Source organism: Gopherus flavomarginatus, chromosome 1 (assembly GCF_025201925.1).
Source record: "Gopherus flavomarginatus isolate rGopFla2 chromosome 1, rGopFla2.mat.asm, whole genome shotgun sequence".
Lineage (NCBI taxonomy): Eukaryota > Metazoa > Chordata > Testudines > Testudinidae > Gopherus > Gopherus flavomarginatus.
Genome location: NC_066617.1, coordinates 221,594,236 through 221,614,659, shown reverse-complemented (window position 1 = coordinate 221,614,659; position 20,424 = coordinate 221,594,236). Strand labels below are relative to the sequence as shown.

General features: G+C 37.5%; 1 protein-coding gene across 3 annotated transcripts in view; it reads left to right on the top strand.

Annotated features, from left to right (window-relative positions):
* The window catches only part of IL1RAPL1 (interleukin 1 receptor accessory protein like 1), a 1,154,051-nt gene that overhangs the window by 617,227 nt on the left and 516,400 nt on the right, over positions 1-20,424 (top strand). For all 3 annotated transcript variants that reach the window (XM_050936563.1, XM_050936564.1, XM_050936562.1), the window contains exon 3: positions 4,161-4,440. In XM_050936563.1, the coding sequence (XP_050792520.1) occupies positions 4,161-4,440 (280 nt within the window). The remainder of the gene's footprint in view (positions 1-4,160; positions 4,441-20,424) is intronic.

Below are 20,424 nucleotides of genomic sequence, written 5' to 3'. Positions count from 1 at the left end.
AGCACAATAGTTATTTTGGAATAGTTTGTGTGTAGACATTCTTATTTCAGAATAAAAGTGTCCATATGGAGAGCTATTGCAATTCCTTTTCTCAGAAGACAAATCCTAAAATTGTCTTATGTTCTTTAACTGTCCGGTGACAAGTCAGAACATTTTTTTCAGTAGAGGAAGATAAAATATAAATAACTCATTGATTTCAGAAAGGATCAATCTGACTAAAAAGAATCTAGGTGTTTTTTGTTGGCTGTAAAAATACTAATTCCCTGGTGTCAATACATTATATGCATGTGTTTCTGCAACCAGTAACTCTGTGATGCTATTTGACAACAAAACTCTGACATATTGCCTCTAGTGGTGAACCTATCAACTCAAAATATGAGGAAGAGTTTCATTTTGTTTTGTTTTTTTGTGGATGGGAATTATGGTTAATCCAGCAGGAAACTTTGAAAAATGCTACATTTTGAAAATTGCTTTGCAGACAATACACTATCTCTTCAAGCTTAAACTTCACTCAGGATCTCTTCTTGAGTCTTTGTACAAAGTGGGACTATACAGCCGTGCCACACAAAATCTTATAGACAAATCAGCATCCAAATTTGTTATTGCATTTTCCAGTAAAACAAGGCAAGAAAGAGAGAGAATGAGAAATAAACTGGTGACATCACCCAGGCATTAAGGTGCCTGTTTTTGAAGGGAATTAAAATTTTAGCATTTTTTGTCTGCTTCAAAAAATTCTGAAATAGCAAGGCATTTTGTGGTAATGCTCCTCCCCTTTGAATATGGCATATTCTGGTAGCATTATGTTTACTGTAAACAGAAATAATCTCATGAGGTGGTGATCTGATTTCTAATTGGGTTTATTGATAAACTCGGCAATGAATCTTAGCATGTATAGATCAAGAGATCTCAAAGCTCTTTTTACAAACAAGGGTAACAATCATTATCCCATTTTACATATTGGAACTGAGGAACAAGTAGATTAAAAGACTTGTCCAAGTCTGTGGCAGAGAGAGGAGCAGAACCTAAGATTCCTATCAGCTCCATGCCCTTTCTTCAGGACCACAGTCATTCTCATCTGAGTTTTTACTTGAGACTCAGTCAGGGCTAGGACTAAGATTGGAATTAGATTTAGATAGTGCAGACATTTTGAGAAGAGCTGTGAATTGATTTTGAGTACATCCAAACTGGAAGGTATTCCCCAGTCTCTTTTCGAATCTAACCAAGTTCCAAAACATATAGAAGTGTGTGATTGGTTCTGGATTTTCAACTGTAAATTTCCACTGAAATTCTAAGGATTTATTTTCAAATTTTGCCCACTTCAGCTGGCAAAGTGGAATTTGGCTATACTCTCAAAGCCCGAGGGAATGGTTGGGTCTTACATTGTGCCCTGAATTTCAATAGACGGGCTATTTCAGACAAGTGGGGAAAATAAGTCTCAAAGCTGGGAGCTTTGACTCCAACTGCCAGATGTTTAAATCTAGGCACAATCAGAAGAAGCATCCTAGCTAATCACAGTTGTTGTAACATATATAAAGAGCTAGTTTCTCAAGTAGCCAGAGCTCAAGTCATGTAAAACTTGAGATCAACACCAAGAAGCTGAATCAAATCCAGAAACTAACAGGAAGTTAGTACACTCTTCAGAAAATTGGTGTAACATGCTCTGGTCATGGTGCATTCAATACCATCTGTTATTTCCAAAATTACAATAAAACTACCAAATATAAATCTGTAATTATATTACAGTGTAAGTAATAAATACTTAAATAATATTTGTGCTTTACAGCAAACAGCATTAGAGCAAAATACAGAAAAACAGTCTGCATTTAAGCTTTTCAGGTTTGTTTGTTGTCTTAGAAATATCATTTTTATATATGCAGTAATAGTTTCACTGACCTTCATTGCAAGTAGAATATTTGTACAGCCAATTTATTTTAATACTCCTTTAATACTCCATCTCCTGAATTTTAAAAGCATTCATTCATGTAAATAGTTAACTCTTCTTTTTGCACGAGTGTATTTTACCTTCCAACACATTTGACTAAGCTCACTAAACTAGATTGCAAGTGACACAAATACATGTATTATCTTGGTATTTTTTCAATGGGGAATTCTAAACTGAAATAAATCAAGGTTAAGTGCTCTGTATAGCTGATCCTCCATTCAACACAAACAAAAATATGTAGTGGAGTAGGTATTCTTTCATAGTATGTTTCCATGGATTCATCATGTCAAGGGATCTGGTGTTACTAAAATTGAAGGTCCTGAGAGAGAAACCAAGGCTAATAGAGTGGCATTATAAACCAAAAGCCTACAAACTAAATTAAATAGTAAAGGTCAAAATTACAATCCGATAATGAACTAACATGAAGAAGCGGTTACCTAATACCTTATATAATGGAGTTAACACTGCTTAAAGATTCACTTTAATTTACTGATTATTTCTGGGTTTCCAAGCTGACAGATTTATGGTGCTCAGAAAGGTAAATGCTGGAGCTATCAGAAATGGAAATTCATTCTAAAATAGATGTGAATGCTGGGAAACTGGGCATGTGCCCACTCTAAATTGTATAGACCTCCCATTCCAACCCCTGCAGATTTCCAAGATTATGTATCGTATTGCAAACTCATCTCTTCTGCAATACTGAATCTTGCCTGATCTAGGCCTCTGGCAGGGTGATTTTTTTTGGCAGGGGAAGGAATGTTCACTTTCGGTTATCGGAAAATGGAACACCTTCTGGCCTCCCCCAAAATTAAATAAGGAAGCTAATTAATCCATGAACAACATGGAATGTTTCACTATATGGATGACCATTCCTTACACAACCTGATTCTAATATTGTCCTGTACTGTATTGACAATGTTGGGCAGCAGTTATACTACTATGTCATACTTTATATATTCATGTCATCATAACATTTGACTATATGTAATATATACTCCTTTACATTTATAACAAATATTTATATTATATTACTTATCTGTGGACTCTTAAAAATGATTTTTTTTAAAAAAGGCTTTTCTCCCAATTTTTTTTTAAAATCTAGCATTGTACAAATACATAGCAATAGATAGTAAGGCTAGTTGTACATTTTCTGACAAAAGATTTTTTTGTGAAAAAAATTGGGTTTTTGAGTAAACAGTTATTTGCAAGTGTCTGCTCACCTTGAAAGTTTTTGATTTTTTATTGGCATACCATTTTTTAAAGTTTCAGAGTTTTTTTGGTAGAAAGTCAACATTTCCCATGAAAATAAAAACAAACTTAACCCTCCCTCTTTTTTGAGCAAATCTAATTTGCTGTACTGAAGACTTACTTTGTTCATCTATGTTGCAGTTATGATTGGATAGCATTAACCTTGACTGAGAGTTTAGTCTGTGCTTAGCATTTTATGAAAACTGAAGTACAGAATAACTGGTAGCAGAAACACTAAAATACCAAACACAGGTCATACTATCTCATCCTCAGCATTTTGTAGTATGGGAAGCTCAGGATTTCCTAGTAACATATTATCTAACCTGTTCCTTCATTTATCAAGTGAGGATGCCTTGAGTCATTTTTTCCTAATACTCTGTCCTGCTGCACAATCACCAATACCGTTAAGAACTTTTTTTCCCCTAAGATCTAACTTAAACTTTTCCTTTCTTAGCTTCAGGCCACTGCTCCTTGTCCTAACATCATCTGAGACTGAATAATTTCCTTCTTTCATTTATATTGTTACCTTGAAGGGATTTGATTAATGCAATTCACTGATTATGACACCTTCTGTGGCAGATGGCCACCATGTTACACTAGTTTAATTCCAATATTTTATAATAATTCACTTTAAAGTTACACAGTAGAGAAAAACAATAATTGCATATATATCATAGGAATTATCAAGATTTACCATAAATTCAACTAATAACTCTTTTCTACACAGTAGAAAAATGGTGTTAGTAGCAAAAAAAGAAAAAAAAAGACAAGTTTTGCATAGTACTTAAAAATTAACAGTGCAGCTAGGTGTTTCAATGGTAATGGTGTAAGATAGAGTGTTTTTACCCCAGCTGTGTAACTTTAAACTGCAGCTCTGCTATTAGGCTGCTACTATATTTAGTTGGCTGAAGCCTCTGTTTATATATATATACACAAACATACATTTATTTCTCTTTTTCTTTTCTTTTAGCTGATGGATGCACTGACTGGTCGGTGGATTACAAGAAGTATCAAGTTCTAGTGGGAGAACCTGTTCGTATAAAATGTGCATTATTTTATGGCTATATCAGAGCAAATTACTCTCTAGCACAAAGTGCTGGCCTTAGTTTGATGTGGTACAAAAGCTCTGGACCTGGAGATTTTGAGGAACCTATAGCTTTTGATGGAACTAGAATGAGTAAAGAAGAGGATTCTATTTGGTTTCGGCCAACTGTGGTGCAAGACAGCGGTCTTTATGCATGTGTTATAAGGTACTTTTAAAAAAATATATATGCTTGAATACAGTGAAACACAGTAGAATTATTGCTCCTAATACTGAACCTTTATGCTACCATCCACAGCACATAATGTTTTCAATGATTTTGGTCTTTCCCCTCCTGATTGTGAATATTTCATGAATAACTTGGGTTTTTCTTGAAAGTATTCAGTATTCAAAATTATTTGCTGTATAATTTATAATTTTAGTTTGTAGATTTATATTCAAAATTTGAGGTATATTGGTTAGTTTTTATTGGACATATCAGACATGATACAGTCCCCTGTTTGGATGTGCAAAATTATGAGAATGAGGTTTCTAGCGTGATTGTTTACAAATTCAGAATTTATTTTCTACACATTTTCTCCAATATTACCTTTGTAGAGACAGATTTTTGCAAAATGTTTTTTGCCAATAACTAATTCACTAGAATATTTTCATAAAGTGAATTAAAAATGGGTTTAAATGCAATCAAAGCAAACTCATTAAAAGTTTACAGTATATGCATCATTCTATAACTGTCACTGACTCAGTCCTGCATTGGGAACTTAGGATGCTGGGTACCTTCCAAAGCTCAGCACCATGTATTATTAAACCCCATTATCACAAAATCAAGCATAGTTCTATTTCTTATCTTGGAGATGAATGTTCCACTTCCTTCTGCATTTCTGATAGGTCATGCTGATGTATTGTTTCCAGCACCACAGAGAAAATAGAGACCATCTGGCCCCCCACCTATCTTCAATATAGAATTATTTTTACAGATAAATTAAAATGATGCAAATTAAAAAAACTGCTTGCAGAGGAGAAGCACAGTTATTTTCACATAACACTGTGGTAATTATAGGTAAATGCTTGTTTTTATCATGAGCCACTGTATATGATAAACATTATCCTAGTAGCCTGTATTAATGCACCTTTTAAAACAGATTTTGTTTATGATGGTTAAGAACTTCATATAATTTACTTGGGATGAAATGCTACTCTTGAAACACCCATAAACTCAGCTGGATATCAACATGAGTTGTGTGTGGATAGAGCCTTTTTGCCCAAATCCTGAAATCTTTTATTGTCAGGTATAAATTAGCATTTAAAATCAGTGGGACTAATTATGATAATATGTTCTACACCCAATAATAAGAGTTTGTAAATTTGGATCCCAAAAGTTAATATATACAGTACTTCAGTGACCTTATTAGAGAATGTAATGTGAGTCAAAACAATAAAAAAACAAAACAGTGAATTACTCAGTGAATGCCTCCTCTCCTAAATTCTCATGTTATGAACTAATGGTCTTAACAACATAAGTTTACAAAAGATATCTGAGATTTTGAGATGAAGCAGTGCAGAAAAATTCAGTGGGGCTCTAGCAGCTCTTCCAAAGCTATCACTGTTGAAATAACTAGAAAAAACTGCACCACCATGACAGCTCTGTTACTGCCATCTCCACTGAAACTACTAGAACGTTCTGTGCTACTGTCCTGTAGATCATGCCAGGAGGCAGCATGAGCTGTAGAATCTGGAGAGGCATATGTAGACTTGTAAGTAATTTTTGCAAAGAAAAACACTGGAAAATGTGTGTGTGTGTGTGTTTTAAGATTCTTTGTTCTTGTTCAAATGGTCTCTAAAACAATTACACAATGATGCCAAGCTTACTTTAAGACCCAGTACTGAGCAGCTCAGTTAAGGCAAAGGGGATGCATGGTGATACACTCACGATCATAGTGCGACTACTTGCACTGTTTTGAGTACTGTATGGAGCAGGGAAAAAACTGTGCTACAAGTGAAACTTTTTAAAAATTTTAAAGCAAATAACCCAACTCTTTCAGTTCCAAAGCTCAAAAATGACAATGTTGGAGAAATCACATTTCTGACTATAGCAAATGAGTTCTTATTTAAGGAGAACTCATAACTCAGGAAGAGACCTTGACTTTGATTTCAAATTCCTTGCACACTTACTCCTCCATGAGAACTAAAATGTGAGTTGGAATGCAGCTTGTCCTCTCTGTCCATCAGATATATTGCTTTGGCAGTACTTGAATCACATCAGTGGTGTTAGTAGGCTCCGACTCCCAAATGTGTGTCACAAATAGTCTTAAGAGTTTCCCTCTTGCCACATCCATTCTTGCTCTGACATTTGTGGTCCTCTACTTGCCATATATCTTGGGGGACAAAGGCTCAATGATCCATTAGTGAATGAAGTCCTATCACAGAGTAGAAGAGGAGTTAAATTGCTGGGGAGAAAGGGAGGGAATCTCTGGAAAGAATTTTCTCATAATCTCTAGAAGGAGGTTGCCTCTTGTTTTAAAAGCAACAGAGGTAGAGAACAGAAACTGTCGGTTGACAAGTCCTTGGGCCATCAGAAATGCACATAGGGGCTATCAGAGCAGGAAGAACAGATAAACAGGTAAGTAAGGAAGGTGAGCTTTAGAAAAAACTACATACAACTTTTCTCCAATCCCAGACATAGGAAGTGGCCCTGGGTTTACTATTTGCTTTGCCCTTTGCTACTGCTCTCCTCTCCTCTGCTGGTATCCTATCCTAGTTCTGTACCCCTGATCCTTATGTAAACAGTGAGGAAAAGAAATTTCTCAGCTTGCAGAGGAATAGAGCAACTGGGATACTGAATTGTGAGTATATAGATGTGGTGATAAGTGAAGTACTGTATATAAATGTTTAGATACATGGTTTGGGCAGCCTCCCAAAAGGATGTGCTAGCAGAAGCGAATAATCTTATCCCAAGTGGAATGCCTCTTCCCACTTTGTCGAGGACAGTTCTTTGCCAGTCTGACTCCCTTCACTTCACTTCAGGAGCTAAAGATTGGTGCTTGTGTGCGTGTATGCATGCACATGTGCGCACACATCTACATCCTCTCACTCCCTTCTCCTATCCTTGCAACATCAATCCTCTCCAACTTCCCATTCTAGCCCTCACCTTTGCCCTTCAGTAAATGCTGCCAGCCATAAGAAACATGCACAGCATCATCAACATTTTGCAATACCTTTTGCTATGGTGAATTAATCTGCTTCACACAAGCAAGCTATAGATACCTTTCACCAAGTTAATGCTTCCTGGAGGGAAGATGGAGAGGTCACCAGATTGGGCTGGAAGTGGAGGAGAAGGCTCGCTGTCCCTGATCTTCCTTGATCACCATCACATTAGTAGCATTGAGAAGACTGCTAGACCTATACAGTAATGATGCATATCACCCATTATTTTGTAGCAGCCTTATACATCTAAAAAAAGTAAACAGATTTTATCTTATACAAAAGTACGTTCATGTGCTGTGACCTTATTCTGTGTTGCGACCCTGAGGCAGTTGAAAGCTGTAGAAAATAAAGGCTTACAGTGGATATTCCATCACACTGTTGTCTATTCTGTTTGCCAGATTGCACTATTGTTGAAAGAATATATTTCTGAAGAATTCTCAGATTTTTTATTAAAAAACCTTACCTTTTCAGTTCTAGGATCAAGTCTGTCTCTCTAGATCATGAACTTTTTGTTCATTATTACTTCATGGTGACTCATTAATGTACAGCTGCTAAGAAAAATTAGCCTTTTGTGTAGACAAACAAGAACTTTATACATTGTCATTATGCTGTGTAGATACTTGTAAGAGTTTGTGCTTGAATTTCAGCTTATATTATTTCTGTGATAGCAATCAACATTCAGTGTTCTCTTTTCAAACTCTGCATCCCTCTTCTTGCAACAACTTGTTACTATGAGACCTGTTTACATTATTTTCCTTGTTGTCTGGCTATACCAGGAGGAGGACAGGAGATACTCAGTATGGCTTACTTATGCCACAACTTTATTATTAGATGTCTGGAAGTACCCTACAGATTAAAGAGTACCATGCAGGTAACTCCATAATCATTTCAATAGATACTTGGGGACTTCCGTCATCCCCCCCACCACCTTCTATCTTGGTCCCCAGCCAGTCCAAATGAGGATTAAGGTGGGCTATAGAGGAGGGGGTGTTTGGCTCCCTGCCGGGCTAGTCAGAGGTGCCCTGAACATCTCCCTATTCTGCTCCATTAACAAACACCTTCTTTAAATGCTTTACCAAACCATCCATTTGATCTCTGTATCCCCTTCATTCAGAGTACCTGCACTAGACATCCACCACAAGGAGGCACCAGCAATTAGCTTGGCTGTCTCCCCCACATACCCAACAGGGTTTCCAGACATCTCTCACTGCCCCCTTTAATATCAGCCAAAAATGTGTCTGTGCCCAAGTCTGACAGGTGAACCTCACTCCCACTGAATAATTCTGGTGCCTCTTATGCTATGTGAGGATGCAAAATTACCAACCTCCCTTATGATCCCCATGAATTTGGCTATGTCCCTATTCATATACCTCCTCGTTTTATCAAACTGGGAGTGGGAGGGGGCTTCACAGCTCTCTGCCACATCCTGCATTGAAGGATGCTTCACCACACAGTTTTTACTCCTGGAAAAAGTTCCAGGATCTGCCTCAAGTTCCTCTTAACTCTGAGCATTAAGGCTACCCATTTTCAGATTCCTAAATCATTTTCTCCAAGGTACACCACTATTATATATAGTGCCTACTGATGAGCCCCCACAATGTATAGAAGTGGCATCAACTGGTCCTGTAATATGCCCCTTGTTCTGTGCCAGATAAGGATTGCATCATCACTGAGCCCTAGCTGTGAATACTCAGGCAACCTGAATGTCCACTTATCACCTAGTGAACAATACTGTGCCAACAGATCCACACCACCTTCTGCATGACCCATCTTCCCACATCTGGAATAAGAATACAATAAAATAAAATAATGCTGACTCTCCACTGGGGTGTCGCATACATTCTATATGCTTTCAAATGCCAACACCCAGTTGCTTCAATTGCCCCAGCTCCCATACCTGGCTCTGTCACTCCTGTTATCTTCCCAAACCTGAATGCATGGGAACCAAATTCATGGGCTGGAAACCTCAGCCTCATCAGTCCCTGTCTCAACACCATAACAAACAGATATGTTGTGAGGGGACTTTCATCAGTGCATAAAGAGGGGCCCATCCCTTCCCAGTCTTATTGCCATGTATGCCCTCAAAGCCTCCCCTGGGCAGAGGCCAGGCTTGCCACTCTTCCGTAGGATCATGGATACGCCAAAGCCTTGATCCATCTTTGATTTTCACAAGTTTAATATAACTGCTTACCACTGCCAATGTATATTCTACAGTTGCAAACCCTTGCAGTAGAGTCTCTACAGGACCCAGGTACTAGCTTGCTGATCCTGAAAGGTCAGAAAATTATACCAAAAATACTGCCCTTGTCATAATCATAGAATCATAGAACCAAAAGGTTAGAAGGGACCACAGAGGTCATCTAGTCTAACCTCCTGCCAAGATGCAGGATTTGTGTCTAAACCATCCAAGACAGATGGCTATCCAGCCTTCTTTTGAAAATCTCCAGTGAAGGAGCTTCCACAACCTCCCTAGGCAGTCTGTTCCATTGTCCTACTGTTCTTACAGCTAGAAAGTTTTTCCTGAGATTTAAACTATACCTGCTAAGCTGAAGTTTGACTCCATGTTTTGTGTCTTGTCCTGCCCTCTATGGCAAGAGAGAACATTTTTTCTCCATCTTTTTTTTATGGCAACCTTCAAGTATTTGAAGACCACTATCATGTCTCTCCTTAATCTCATTATCCTCTTTTCCAAACTAAACTTGCCTCTCATAGCTAGAACCCCCAGCCCGGGGGCTGACAGCCAGAGCCAGAAAGGAAATGTGAAAAAATAGCAGCCATGAAACTGACAATAATGTCAATTTCACAGCTGGTAGAGTCCCTGCTGTGAAATTGTGCCCTGCCCTGGACTCACAACTCCAGCTGTCAACACTGTGGTGGATGGTGGGGCTTCAGCTGCCAGCCCCACATGCAACTGACAGCCAGCTGGCGATGTAAGTAATGTAACACGGACATTGTGTTGCCCTAACGATATCGACCTAAGCGCTATGCCTCTCACTGAGGTGGAGTTATTAAGTTGATGTCGTGAGTGACTTACATTAGATAGGGAACCATTGTAATGTAGACACTGACAGAGTTAGATTGACTTAAGCTGCCTTATGTCAATCTAACTATGTAGTATAGGCCAGGCCTTGGTATCCTCTTATGCAAATATCTTATAATTTTTATAGCATCTCATAAACCCTGAGCATTTGAGCTTTGGAACCTAAACCACGTGTACTACCAGAGTACCTCTGTTTTATTGCATGGCCCTCATTATGTTAAAGCAAGCTTGCTTATCTAATTTGTTTTTTTGTTGCTGTGCTAAATGATAGTATTTTCTTGAACAATTGTGAACATTGAGAAAAAACAATTTTTGTGGCTTGTTTAAACAAACACCTCTTGTATATATTACCAACCACCTGATATATTACCGACCACTTGACTAGGATGGTGATAGTGACTGTGAAACGCTCAGGGAGATTAGAGAGGCTATTAAAATAAAAAATAAAGGCCTTGGCTACACTGTCGCTTTACAGCACTGCAACTTTCTCGCTCAGGGGTGTGAAAAAAACACCCCCTGAGAGCTGCAAGATACAGCGCTGTAAAACGCCATTGTAAACAGTGCTGCAGCACTGCAAGCTAATCCCCATGAGAAGGTGGAGTATGCGCAGCGCTGGGAGAGCTCTCTCCCAGCGCTGGCACTGTGACTACACTCACACTTCAAAGCGCTGCCGCGGCAGCACTCCCGCGGCAGCGCTTTGAAGTTTCGAGTGTAGCCAAGACCAAAAACTCAATAATAATGGGGGATTTCAATTATCCCCATATTGACTGGGTATCTTTCACCTCAGGATGGGATACAGAGATAAAGTTTCTTGACACCTTAAATGACTGCTTTGTGAAGCAGCTGGTCCTGGAACCCACCAGGGGAGAGGCAATTCTTGATTTAGTCCTAAGTGGAGCAAAGGATCTGCTCTAAGAGGTGAATATGGCTGAACTGCTTGGTAATAGTGACCATAATATAATTACATTTAATATCTCTGTGGCAGGAAAAAACATCACAGTGGCTCAAGACTGTAGCATTTAATTTCAGAAATGGAACTACACAAAAATGAGGAGGTTAGTTAAACAGAATTTAAAGGGTACAGTGCCAAAAGTGAAATCTCTGCAAGCTGTGTGGAAACTTTTTAAAGACACCATAATAGAGGCTCAAGTTAAATGTATACATCAAATTAAAAAACATAGTAAGATAACCAAAAAAAGAGCCATCGTGGCTAAACAACAAAGTAAAAGAAGCAGTGAGAGGTAAAAAGGCATCCTTTAAAAAATAGAAGTTAAATCCTAATGAGGAAAATAGAAAGGAGCATAAACACTGGCAAATGAAGTGTAAAAATACAATTATGAAGGCCAAAAAAGAATTTGAGGAAGTTAGCGAAAGACTCAAAAAGTAATAGCAATTTTTTTTTAAGTACATCAGAAGCAGGAAGCCTGCTAAACAACCAGTGGGGCCACTGGATGATCAAGGTGCTAAAAGAGCACTCAAGGATGATAAAGCCATTGCAGAGAAACTAAATGAATTCTTTGCATCGGTCTTAACAGCTGAGGATGTGAGGGAAATTCCCAAACCTGAGCCATTCTTTCTAGGTGACAGATCTGAGGAACAGTCCCAGATTGAGGTATCATTAGAGGAGATTTTGGAACAAACTGATAAATTAAACAGCAATAGGTCACCAAGACCAGATGGTACTCACCCAAGATTCTGAAGGAACTCAAATGTGAAATTGCAGAACTACCAGATGACTGGAGGATAGCTAATGTGACACCAATTTTTAAAAAGGGCTCCAGAGATGATCCCAGTAATTACAGGCCTGTAAACCTGACTTCAGTACTGGGCAAACTGGGTGAAACTATAATAAAGAACAATATTGTCAGACATATAGATGAACATAATTTGTTGAGGAAGAGTCAACATGGTTTTAGTAAAGGGAAATCATGCCTCACCAAACTACTATAATTTTTTGAGGGGGTCAACAAGCATGTGGACCAAGGGGATCCAGCGGATATAGCATACTTAGATTTTCAGAAAGCCTTTGACAAGGTGCCTCACCAAAGGCTCTTATGCAAAGTAAGCTACCCCAGGATCAGAGGGAAGTTGCTTTCATGGATTGGTAACTGATTAAAAGATAGGAAACAAAGGATAGGTATAAATGGTCAGTTTTCAGAATGGAGAGAGGTAAATAGTGGTGTCCCCCAAGGGTCTGTTCTGAGACCAGTCCTATTCAACATATTCATAAATGAGCTGGAAAAAGGGGTAAACAGTGAAGTGGCAAAATTTGCAGATGATACAAAATTACTAAAAATAGTAAAGACCCAGGCAGACTGTGAAGAGCTATAAAAGAATCTCTCAAAACCAGGTGACTGGGCAACAAAATGACCCATGAAATTTAATGTTGATAAATGCAAAGTACTGCACATTGGAAAGCATAATCCTAACTATACATATAAAGTGATGGGGTCTACATTAGCTGTTACCACACAAGAAAGATCTTGGAGTTATTGTGGATAGTTATCTGAAAAAATGTGCAGCAGCAGTCAAAAAAGCAAACAGAATGCTGGGAATAATTAAGAAAGGGATAGATAATAGGACAGAAAATATCATGTTGCCTCTATATAAATCCATGGCACACCCTTGCATACTGTGTGCAGATGTGGTCGTCCCATCTCAAAAAAGATATACTGGAATTGGAAAAAGTTCAGAAAAGGGCAACAAAAATTATTAGGGCTCTGGAATGCCTTACATATGAGGAGAGATTACGAAGACTGGGACTTTTCATCTTGGAAAAGAGACGTCTAAAGGGAGATATGATTGAAGTCTATAAAATCATGACTGATGTAGAGAAAGTAGATAAGGAAGTATTGTTTACTGCTTCTCATAACACGAGAATAGGGGTCACCAAATGAAATTAATGGGCAGCAAGTTTAAAACAAATAAAAGGAAGTATTTCTTCATACAATGCATCAATCTGTGGAACTCCTTGCCAGAGGATGTTGTGAAAGCCAAGTACATAACAGGGTTCAAAAAAGAACTAGATCATAGAATATTAGAATTGGAAGAGACCTCAGGAGGTAATGTAGTCCAATCCCCTGCTCAAAGCAAGACCAACACCAATATCAATCATAAATCATAAATTCATGGATTTTAGGTCCATCCATGGCTATTAGCCAGGCTGGGCAGGAATGGTGTCCCTAGCCTCTGTTTGACAGAAGCTGGGAATGAGTGACAGGGATGGATCACTTGCCGATTACCTGTTCTGTTCATTCCCTCTGGGGCACCTGGCACTGGCCACTCTTGGAAGACAGGATACTGGGCTAGATGAATCTTTGGTCTGACCCAGTAGGGCTGTTCTTATTTAACATACGTGTCAGACATCGCAATTCTTGTTCAGGTATACAAGACAGACTCGGTTATGATAAGACTAAGCAAAATAGCTCCATGAAGCAATTGCTAGCAACAGCCTTTTTAAGGTTGACCCAATGCATCATAAAGCCACTTAAGCAGTTTACAAATGTGTCAATAAGAATATTTGTGACTTGTCTTCATCTGAGTTAATGCATACTCAACAATCTACTAGGTATAAAATGTGCTCCCTATAGATTGTATAATAATTTGAGTTGTTTTGAAGGTCCAGATTCAATTTTGAATTTCAGGTTCAGATTGGGAATAACAACTGCCCAGATAAATATGTTTCTAGTTCGGTGGGCAAATAGATTCAAACAAATTAACAAACTTGTCCCACAATCTAGAATCTTCAACCATTTCCAGGATCAAATTTAAACCTAACATTCTGGGGGTTCTGAAATATTCAGATAAAAGGAGGTTCTACTTCTGAATGAAAACAGGAAGTGAGAAGTGATCTTATTCTCATGAAATTTTCAGCCCACTTTTGCCAAATCCAGAGCCTAAACAGTTAGAACAGACATCCAGATTTGTGTACTTATCATAACCTGAACTTGAAGCTTTTTGATAACCACCGAGTGCAATTTTTATTTTGGGGCAGATCCACAATAGGAAGAATTTAAAGATTCAAGACTGTAGATGGGTGGTAAAAAGGTAGATAATTAATTATTCATATATTATAAAGCCAGAAAGGACCACCGTGATCATCTAGTCTGACTTTAGAGGCCATAGAATTTCCGTGAATTAATTCCTGTTTGAACTACAACATATCTTTTAGAAAAATGGCCCATCTTGATTTAAATATTGTCAGTGATGGAGAATCCACCACAATCCTTGGTAAATTGTTTCAAATGGTTAACTACCTTTACTGTTAACATTGTGCTCCTTATTTTCAGTCTGAATTTGTCTAGCATTCAAATTCCAGCCATTGAGCAATGTACATCATAGTGTTGCGGAAATACACATCCTAATTGCATTAATCCTGCAATGACATATCAGTAAGGGCAGTGGCCTCAGGGTGAGGGTCTTCCTATGCTCTATAATATAGTCACTGATATTCTGCTGACGTGTTAACATGCAGGTACTTCTGACTTTTCACAACATTTAAAGTAATTTTCATTGCTATCTAGCTACACTTTTAACCTCTGCAGCACATAACTCAGTTGAAACTTTTTTGCTTTTATAAAGCCTAGAATATGGGAATTCTACAATATAGTTGCATAAAAGAAATAATGTAGCTTCTCTGCTGCTTAGTTTAATTGTAGAAATTGATTCTACTTGTGCTCCACGCAAGGGTATTTTAAATAAATAAATATATTGACTTTGTCAACAACATTTTGCTTTTAAAAACTACTCCAAATAGTAGAAATGAAAATGGTATAAATGAATGTGTATTAGCCTCTTATTTCGTTCTTTCCCTTGTCATGATATGAACAACAAATTGAGACTACCATCAGTTTATGAAAAGGTAATCCTATTTCTTTCACTCACAGCAAAGTTTCATTGGGTATGTCTGCACTGAGATAAAAATGCACAGCTCCATGTCTCAGAGGCTGGGTCAGCTGACTTGGGTTCACCAGGCTCTGGCTGCAGGGTTCAAAATAGCAGTGTAGACTTTAGGTTCAGGCTGGAGCCTGAACTCTGAGACCTGCTCAACTCTCACCCCTCATGGGGTCTCCAAGCCCAAAGGTCTATATGTAATTCTATAGCCTTGCAGCCCAAGCCCCGCGAGCCTGAGTCAGCTAAACCAGGCCAGCTGTGGCTATGCTGTGGGTCTTTTATTGTAATGTAGACATACCTATCATTAGTTTATATAACATCAGATTTATCCAGTAGCTGGATTTGAATCCTCGTATTCATTTTAAAGATTATCAGCATTGCTCTTCTCTGGCTTACAATTAACTTTTGGAAGAGGCTGTCATGAATGATATAACCAGTGAATGCTGTTTAAACTTAACTAACTTAAGTAATTACAGTCCTAGTATACACTTGCAATTACTGCAAAGAGCTCCGTTATGCTTGTGACGTATCTTTATATACTGTTATAAATTTAAGGATATACATATGAATGTTATTGACACATACAATTCATTTATCTAAAAAAAACCCTGTAATTTTAAGCCAAAATAACACAACCATTATATACTAAAAAAAAAACCAAATCAAAACCCACCATCCCACCACTTTCAGGGAAGCATTCTTTTAAATTATCATTTAGAGTGCGGTTCAAATCCTGTAATGTCTTAGTCTACTCTCCCGTAAAGACTTCCTGGATAGCAATCCCTCTGTGCACTGGTTCCTATCACATTGTATATACATACATATAAGTGTTGTAATTTCCATTGTCAGAAATGTTGAATAAAATATGGGGAAGGCAAAGACACCTCTGCTTTTGGGGTGGGAGGAAAGTTGAGTTTAAAAGAAATGAGAATCATTTTTTCAAAAACTGCTCACAGACACCATTTCTAAATCATCAGAAGTAACGTAAAAACTCTTACAAGTGAGATTTACCACTCCACAAAACCTGGCATTCTTTTAATGTTAGTACTGATTTCTAAATATCTCCACTTGACTCTGAGAAGGATTTTTCCCCAGATAACTAGATACATACAGAATTATAAATATTTATTTCACCTAAATGATTTTCAAGAAGCAGGTAGAAGTGAAAGATCACCAAAGAATAAATGAAATATAGGGATGGGGTAGAGAAGAAAGTAATATTTTCAGTAGTATTTATTGTGCAGGATTTGGGAATGGATGTAATATTGGAGGAGAAAAGAGATGAGTGTAAAGGGACAGTGAAGTGACCTGGCAAAAGCCACTGGTAGAGCCAGTTTTAGTGGAGTTGAAGAGACAGATTCCCATAGTCATGGACCAAGAAAGAAATTCTTGCAAGAGTTCTTTATCTGATACCAGTTTTCTTTTACTGTTAATTACTTTACTACAGAGATCATAATTTCTTAAGGGAATCAATGGAATAAAATAGAGATTATCCTGCAAATTGCGTCAATGTCTTGATAGTACATTAGTATTTTAATATTCGTTTTAGTTGTGCAGGCTTTACCTCCTTTGTATTCATTGTCACATTTCTGCTTTGCTCCAATAATTAAAAAAATAATTTCCCACCGACATGGCAGAAGTTATTCTATACAAAATTCAGCTCAGTTTCCTAATATAGTCTGTTTGTGATAGCTGATCTTGTAGAACTGGAATCTTCAGAAAAACTGTGTATCCTCTGTAAGTTACAGTAGCTGCCTTTATTTCTAATAAGAAATGGAGGTGACCACTTATTAAAGGAAAGAAGTATTGGACTATTTCAGACTCAACTGTTAGGGATAGATAGGAAACTACAATTCTGTTTAATTGAAATTATTACAGTTCCAGAATTAGTTTTTTGTTCCAACACAGAATAAAAATGACTTTTCAGGATTTTTCACTAATAAACAGGAAAGAGACAGATGGACAGATGACTCCTCTCTCTTGCCTTCCTCTAACCTACCACAGTCAGTAGCCCTGTGATTAAGGCAATTGTCTGGGAGATGCAGGTTCAAGACCATATAGGGAGTCCTGATTTTTCACTTGCTAAGACCAGGCTCTCTCCCATTTTGACCAAAAATTCCAAGTTGGCCCTGAGAAACCTTCCTAATTTAGTTTTCATCTAAGCCAATGTTCCCGCAAAACCTTTTAAATTTTTTTTTATTTTTATTTTATTTTATTTTATTTTTCAAAATGGCTCATTGCAGCCAGAGAAACATTTAGGTGACATCTTTTCAACCAGCTCCATCTACTGTAAACTGAAATTAATCCATCTTGGAAACAGGGATCATATGTTATATCAAATAATGGAAAACAAAGATGTCCTATCATATGTCCCCACATCAGATGGAAAACAAAATTAATTACTGGTAAGTTAAATCCAGAAAGTATTGATGTCTTTTAGTAGACTTTTTAAAATAAGGACAACCAAATTCCCTCTTTAATGATCAGTCTGAAACCTACCTTTTGAACAGAGACTTTCAGAATGTGCAAATTCAAGCGGTGGATACACAACTTACGCAAGAATTGATATGAGACTGACACAGTAAAGGTTAGTTATGAGATTTCAAACATGCTGCTTACATATTAACAGATGAGAAAATAACAATGTGACTGCAGTAGCATTTAAAATTAAAGTTGAAAATTTTCCTGCAGTTTGTCATTTTTAATAAAAAGATGAATTAGCAGCACAAGGTAATAATTCACTTTTACCTTTTTATTTTCTGCCATTTCATTTAGGCGAGGATTTTAAAAGATATTACATGCATGTACATATATTTCTATTATTAAACCAGTAAGCTGTACTAACTATTTTGATGTGTAATATATTTTCAGTTTTGATCATTTTGTAAACCTGGAGAATATTTGGAATAGCAATATCATGCTTACTCCTTTCTATTTCTAAATCCACTTTTATGGTGAATCTTGAAAGTTTCCTGTGGCTAAAAGCTGGACTGGGCACTGGACTGGGATTCAGGATACCTGGGTTCAATTCCTAACTCAGCCAGTGTCCTGCTGGGTGACCTTGGGCAAGTCATGTCCCTCCCTGTGCCTCAGTGTTCCCATCTGTAAAATGAGAATATGGTAGACCGCCTTTGTAAAGTGCGCTGAGATCTACAGATCAGAAGTGCTATATAAAAGCTAGGTATTATTGTTATTTTAAAAAAAAACAGGAATTGTACATCAGCTGGGATTGGGAAATACTGAATAGTTATGATGAGAAAAGCAAATGCTTGCAAGTTACCTGTCAGGACATTTACATGATGGAGGGATAAATGTTGTCACCTGCACATTTGGGAGACAATGCTATGAAAATGAAAATTATGACAAGTTCTTGAGTGCTAGCAGAAAGGAAAACGAAAAAAAAAGAGAGAAAAGAAGTAAGATGATTATCATAGGTTTAAAATAATTATTTTGATTTTGTATTACCTTCAGAGATAATTTTATTCATAATTTTATCATACTCTTACAAATTGTTTATGTTCACTTTTTATGTTTTGTTTCAGATTAGGCCTTGATCTTGAAAAGATGTAATTTTACACAAATGAGCAGACCAATTGATTGTGTTTAAAATTAAGCACATACAGTAAGCATACCTTCAAGATTTCAGACCTGCCAGTGTGTGACATAAACCATCCAATTGTGTGCCAATCAACCAAAATGTAGAACACCTGCATTTTGTTGTATGTTGTGGCATAATTGACAGATTATATTTTTAAGGATAAAATATGTTTGAAAAGTTATTTCAGAACTAAATAGCAGGAACTCATTAAATCAGTGTTATATATTCTTGTCAACCACAAATGTTCAAAGATCATAAGTCAAATCCACCAAAATCCACGAGATTTGCTTAATATTTATATTTTTTAAGTAATACATTTTTACTTTTTTTGTATTTATCTTATGGTTTTTAGTATTCAAGGTTCACATTTTCAAAGTTTCTTCACAAACATGAGTTAGAAACTTCCCTTTTTTAAAAAAAGAAGGAAAAACGGAAATTCTCATGAATTATCTGATTCCAGGAAATAGAGCTTTAAGAAAAAGACAAAGTATCAAGTGACTCTCAGCGAAATCATGAGAGAGAGCAGTACGCTTTTACAGATTAGATTAAAATTGAAGAAAAGTTCTCTGCCCAGGTTGATTGGGGATATGGGGTGGGGAAACTGAAGAGAATGTCCCTTCTTTGGCTTCTCTTGAGGCACAATGGTGAAGGGACCTGGAGAGGGAAGGGAGGTAATTCTCAAGGTTGCTTCCAGGAAAATTAATTCAGACCATCCACTGGTTTCCCCTGCAATTAACTCAGCACCTACACACCAAAACCAACCTCAGTGTAATTAATTGAGCCACCAAACTCTACTCCAGTACCATTACTCACCAAACCCATGTACAATTAATTCAGGCTACCCACATAAAATAGCATCGATATAGGCCAGTCCTATCTTTCTGCAGGGCTTCCTTGATGCTGCCCTAAGGAGGGTCCTTGCTGCTGCTCTGAGCCCTGCTTCTCTCCCCGCTTCCTCTGAGAGAGAAAGCCCAACTGGAGATAGTGATTTCCAGAAGGGGAAGGGGGAAACGAGAGGGAATAGGCTGTTTTCTACCATCACTGTTCACAACGCAGGGGAGTTGGGGAAGGGAGCTCCCCCAGTAGCTTAAGGCTCCTGCTCCACTTTCTCCTACCTTTGCCTCCTCCTTCCTGTTCTAGCCAAAAAAACAATTCTCATATTTTGAGTCTGCTACTGAGATAGGACGGGAACTGTGCCCTGAAGTTCTACAGATTCAGGCTTTATGAGACCAAACAGGCAAAGCTAATTCCAATAGGAAGGATATTACAAATGTCAAAGATTGGTTTGAGGAAAGGCAAACAAGAGAAAATTAAGCACATATAAATCAAAGGCACAGAGATAATTTACAAATAAAGAGAAAGGAGCAAAAAAAAGAAATCAAGAACAAATTGTTTAAGGGCCATTTAGACAGAGGTTAGATGAAATCCTGATAATCAGAAATTATCAAAAAAAAACC